The sequence below is a fragment of the Chrysochloris asiatica genome, unplaced genomic scaffold, assembly GCF_000296735.1.
Source record: "Chrysochloris asiatica unplaced genomic scaffold, ChrAsi1.0 scaffold00052, whole genome shotgun sequence".
NCBI classification, from domain to species: Eukaryota; Metazoa; Chordata; class Mammalia; order Afrosoricida; family Chrysochloridae; genus Chrysochloris; species Chrysochloris asiatica.
In genome coordinates, this window is record NW_006408570.1 from 2,735,826 (window position 1) to 2,741,825 (window position 6,000).

Genomic DNA, 6,000 nt, shown 5'->3' on the forward strand with positions numbered 1-6,000 from the left:
TCTCATTATCCTCCTAGTTGGGGGTGCCAAGGGCCCAAGACCAAAGGAGAACACGCTGGGGAACCGCACAACCAGGACTGTTTGGGGGCAGAGAGAGGACAACCCACTCTTTTTGGAAAGCTTGATGTATGGAAAGTTCTGGATATCACACGTGTCAGCCCCTCCTGGCCCCTCCGGGTGTGAGAGCAATCACCTCAACACAGGCAACACAGCTCCGTGGTTTACCTCAGGCAGGTCACTCCAGGTTTCCAAACCTGCTTCCCCACCTATGAACTGCCAACATGTCACTTCCAACTCAGAGCCACTCAGTACAGGGTTTCTGACGAGCAGCTAGTGGATTTGAACCTCCAACTTTGTGGTTAGCAGTTCAGTACCGATCCACTAAACATTAAAAATGATGGTGCGTATAAAGTGCACAGTAAATGTTCGGCAAGTGCTATCAGTTGCTATCGCGCCAACTCTGACTCACGGCAACCCAAGAGTATCATGAGTTTTCAGTGGCTGAGTTTTCAGAAGCAGATTGCCATACCTTTCTTCCAAGACACCCCTAGGTGGATTCCAACCTTTGGTTAGCAGTTAAGCGTGTTAACTGTTGGTCCATGTGGGGGCTCCCCAGTAAGCATTATACACACTATTTTTCTAAACTGCCCGGTGGCTAGTCCACTCCCCTGTCCCCAGCCTGCAGTGATGACCCCTGCTTGGGTAACCTGACCCACTTTCCCAACCTGGGCACAGTCCCATTTCTTCCTACCAGCCCTTCCCCTCCTCTCAGAAGCCGCGCCCTCTCCAACTTCTGAGCCTCTTCTGTCTTCTCACTTGAATGGCCTTCCCCTGAACTTGTCAAATCGCTACCACCTCACACCAAGGCCAGCATATGCCAGCCTCCTCCAGGAAGGCTCCCTTCCCTCTAGGACCCTCAGCAACTCCTTGGGGTCCTGACAACCCCACTGGCTATTCCCCAGCCCCTTCCTGGAATATTAACCCACCTGAATTATGCCCTTCCACTAGGCACAGACTGAAATGAACTGGTCTGAATGACTCTCTGCCCCCTTGTGACACCCACCTTAAAAGAATCCGACTCTGAACTCACCAGTCCATGACACGAATCCTCATTTTCTCACACATAGAGGGAAACTGAGGAGGGAAGAGAGATGTATCAGGAGTGGGGCCTTAGGAGAAAGTGACACCCCACCCCCCACACCTCCCAGCAGTAGTCTGGGAAGCAGGCTGGACATTAGCAAAGAAAGGAGTGGGCTCTCACCATGGCAGGCAGCGTGATGCTCTGGTTCCACTGAGGGTTGGCCGTCTTCTCCAGGATCTTGTTGCAGAGCTAGAAGGCACAAAGGACAGGTGGGTCAAGGTCCACGAGAACTCTGGGATCCCTCAATGACCAAGGTCAACAGCCAGGGAAGAATGTTCCACCACGCTTGCCACCCTTCTGGGGCCCTTGGGGCCTGGTACAGTAGACTCAGACCCAGAACAATTTTTCAGAGGCCAAGGTCAATATTAGGTCAGACCCAGAGCTGGAAGGTTAGAGTATGTGGAGAGAGCTATATGCCACAGATCTTCTACCCTAACCTCACACTCCTGGTCGGAAGTCCCTTATCTCCCCTTATGGTCACAGCCCTAAATGTGGGTACCCGAAGTCCAGACTGACTTCCTCCGGGACCTTTATAGCTTGAGGCTCTTCCTTTGGCCCACCACCCTAGATCGTCCGCCCCACTGGAAGACTGAGTTCAAGGAGATGGTGGTGGGGAGTTGGAGGACCAGAACTAGGAGTCATGCACTGGCATCTGAGACAGAAACGCAAGTTCAGTGACAATAGAAACTCATAAGCCACAGTCTGTCTCAGATCAGCCCTGCTGTAAACACTGGGCTTTCCACAAACACCTAGCAGCAGGGCCAAAAGCTGAACCAAACCAGCAACTCATGTCTGTGCCCCTGGATCCAGAGGAGGGCACCAGGCCCCTGCCCCCACCCCACAGATCAGTTCAGATCTACAGCTCCTACGAGGTTTGCCATTCTGCATATAATAATAGCCAGAACACTATGGCTTAGCTCAGGGATGTCAGTTCCTCCATCAAAGGAGGATGCAACTTCCTAAAGGGCATTTTCAGAGCTAGCCCTTGCCCCCCTTCCCCATCCTCTCCTCTCTGTAATAAGAGCCAGGCAAAGACTGTGGGCAGGAATTTGGCCCTTGTGTTGGCAAAGGGGAATCAGGAAAGAAGAGAAACCAAGAAGCCAATGGAAAAATGGGCAAAGGTTGGAAAATGTATACAAAGATGCTCACCTCACTCATAATGAAAGAGACACAAATACAATGTCTCACCCATTAGATTCACAAGAACACAAGTCTGGCGGCCACGCTGGCAAGGCTATGGGGAAACTGTGCTCTCAGACTTTGCTGGTAGAAGAACGCAATGGCTGCACCTCTCCAGTAGGCACTTGACCACAATTTATCCAAAGTACAAATGCCTATACCCTTTCACCTATCAATTCTACATCCAGTTAGCTTACAGAACTCTTCGTACCAGTGCAGAATGACATGAGGTCACTCCCTACAATGTAGCTTGAAATGGTGAGGACTGGGAACAAACCACATGACCATCAATAGGGGACGGGCTAACTAAATCATGGTCCATCCACAGTGAAATACTGGCTGATGGCAGTTGTGTATGCTCAAGTCAGTTCTGACTCATAACAATCCTCTACAGGGTTTGCAAGGCTGTAAATCCTTATGGGAGCAGAAAGCCTCATCTTTCTCCCTAAGAGTGGATGGTAGATTAGAACTGCTGACCTTGCAGTTAGTATAACGTACTACTCCACCAGGGCTCCCAATGAAGTATTTGTTTTGTTATTGTTAAGTGTCGTTGAGTTGGTTCCAACTCATAGCGACCCTATATAGGATTTCTGAGGAGCGGCTGATGAGCTTGAACTGCAACCTTGTAGTTCAAACAACTTTGCATTCCAGCGCACTAACCCACAGCGCCACACCAGGACTCCAAATAATAGTTATGGGCCGTGGAGTCAGTTCTGACTCATCGCAACTCTGTATACGGTTTCTGGGGCTGTAAATCTTTTATAGGAGCAGAAAGCCTCATCTTTCGCCTGCGAATGAGGACTCACTTTACATATTGATAATGAAACCAACTCCAAGTTAAATTACTAAGTGAAAAAAAAACAAGATGCAAGCAGTGACTATGATATGCTGACATGTGTGGTGCTGTAGGGTAAGCCCTGAACTGCTAACCATAAAGTCCGTGGTTCAAACCCACCAGCTATTCCTCAAAAACTCTATACAGGGTCACTATGAGTCAGAACTGACTTGACAGCACACACATGTTTTAAAATGGTGAAAAATAAAAATCTAGAGTCATATTTTCTTATATGTGTATTAAGAAGCCACAATGATACAATAAAAAAAAAAAACTAGTAGTGGCTTTTTTTTGTAGGAGAAGAAATGAATGGATGGAATGTTGGGTAAAGGGAGAGTTTTCAAGATCCATAGATAGGCAGGCAGGTAGACAGACATATAGACATAAAAACATAATAAATATCTGTTGCTGTTGTTTAGGTTAAGTGCCACTGAGTCAGTTCTGACTCACAGCAACCCTAAAGAGGGTTTCCAAGGAACAGCTGGTGAGTCTCAACTGTGACCTTGAGGTTTGCAGTCCAGTGTTTCTCCTAGAGTGCCACACCATGATGCCAATAAATATATAACTAATAAAAAGCACTGTGGCTCTGAAGGATAAGCAACCAGACTGTGAACCACAAGGATGGTGGTTCAAACCCACCAGCCACTCCACAGGAGAAAGGTGAGGCATTCTGCTCCTGCCAAGCAAGGATTTACAGCCTCAGAAACACTACAAAAGGTCGCTATGAGTTGAAACAAAATCAATGACACTTAACAACAACAACAACAATATATAATAAATGTATTGTGTTGTTGTTAAGTGTTGTCAAGTTGGATCCAACTCATAGTGACCCCGTATAAGGTTTCTGAGGAGCGGCTGGTGGGTTTGAACTATAGATCTTGTCATTAGCAGTCCAGTGCTAATCCTACAGCACCGCACCAGGGTTACTTAATCCAAAACTAGATAAACAACTTTTTTTTAATCCTAAAGTCATTAACAACTTGAAAACAAAAGGAAAAGAAAGAATTCTTGAAGTCAATACTGCTGAGAGGCCCTCCCTGGAACAAGAAGCAATGCCACTGGGCCTCATTCAGACCTAGGGCAGGACCACTGTAACAAGTTAAATATGACCAGAAGGAACAACGAAGTGTACATACACACTCACCCTTCAATACCCTTAGTTGTTGTGCCATGGAATTGGTTCTGACTCACAGCAACTCTGTATAGGGTTTCCAAGCAGCAGCTGATGGGTTTGAACCACTGGCCTTGTGGTTAACAGTCCAGTGCTTGCTTATTCTACTGTGCCATGCCAGGACTCCAATCCCCTTAGGAACTTGGCCAAATTAGATATGGTTGACATCTTAGACAGTGGCACCACCAAGCGTCCACAGCAGGAAATGCAAAGAGGGCCACATTGGGATGGGTGGGCACAGAGAACCAAATCCCAGGGCTCTTCTGATTAAAGTATAATGAGAAAAAGGGACACAGAGGCAAGCTGAGAGAGGGACAGGCAGAAGGGGCCACAAGAAGAGCAGAGAGAGTGGGGAAGGGAACATGAGGACTGGGGGAGGGTCTCAGTGGCATCTTTTAACCCCCACTGGTAGCATAGTGGTTACGAATTAGGTGGTTATCTTCTGGGTCACCAGTTCGAAACTACCAGCTGTTCCGTGGGAGAAAGATGAGGCTTTCTGCTCCCATAAAGATTTACAGCCTCGGAAACCCTGTGCAAGGTCGCTATGAGTCAGAACCAACTGACAGCACATAACAACAACAACTTCCTTTTAGGAAGAGACCCAAGCCATGGTATTGTCAGTAACCTCATATGTATGCAAAAGCTGTACAGTGAATAAGGAAGACTGTAGAAGAAATAATGCTTTTGAGAGAACAAATAAGATGGCGGATCGATTGGAAATGTAGTAAAGAGCTCTGCCAACAACAGCACAGAATACCTGACCAAGAAGGCTCACGGGATGGTCCCAGTACTCTGAACCACATATAGAGGAATATTTAGAAGGTTGGAAGGCTTACAGCTGGGGAATTTGTGGCAGAAGCAAGAAATCCATTGCTTTCTAATTCGAGACGCTCAGCTGCTTGAGGAGCCGCCATCTTGGGTGACACCAAGTGGGGGAAGGATCGGAGCTGCAACAGATGCCTGGCAGAACCACAGAGATAAAGGTGTGGGCATTATTTTCTCTTGGTAGCTGTTCATTGGTCCCTTGCACCTCCATTCTGGTGACTATAGGGGTGCCTGAGCTAGTGGGCACCCCAGCCCCATCCTCGGAGGGTTCTACTACACATGTTAACAGAGCTCCTTGAAATTTAAAGAGACAGTTTCCAATTAAAACCAAATGGCCACAGCCGGCCCTGAACTGTTTACAACTAGAAAAAAGCCCTGAATGGGAATTGTGGAGCAGGACAAGCAGACAAAAGAGGAAATAGGTCGAAAATTAAATCCTAAGTTACGTCAAAACAACCAACAGTGGTATCTTGAAATTTCTCAAGAAGAAGAGTGAAAAGGGAGGCCCATTTCCTGATCACATCTACCTGGACGCAAACAGAAAGCATAAAAAAATACCAAAATACATACCTATCTAAGTATTAATGCCACAGATAACCCCTGAAGATGCCCAAAAAACAGAAGCAGATGACCATATCTGCACATATCCAGAAATGAGATAAAATGACTGAGGCAAATGAGCTGAAAGCAGACCTACACTCCATACTGGAAGATGGGCAGGCTTTGGAAATGCCAGAGAAGGAATTCAAAAAATGATTATAAAATGTATCAAAACACTATACATTGGAGTTGAGAAAAATAAGGAAGAAGTCAGGAAAGTGCTACAGGAACAATCAAATAAGATAGATA

The 6,000-nt window shown here is 46.7% G+C and overlaps 1 protein-coding gene across 14 annotated transcripts in view; it reads right to left on the bottom strand.

The window, feature by feature from the left end:
• Positions 1-6,000, bottom strand: part of DYSF (dysferlin) — a 328,923-nt gene that overhangs the window by 200,858 nt on the left and 122,065 nt on the right. For all 14 annotated transcript variants that reach the window (XM_006862906.1, XM_006862903.1, XM_006862904.1 and 11 more), the window contains 2 exons: positions 1,262-1,330; positions 1,091-1,134 (listed from right to left, as the gene is read on the bottom strand). In XM_006862906.1, the coding sequence (XP_006862968.1) occupies positions 1,091-1,134; positions 1,262-1,330 (113 nt within the window). The remainder of the gene's footprint in view (positions 1-1,090; positions 1,135-1,261; positions 1,331-6,000) is intronic.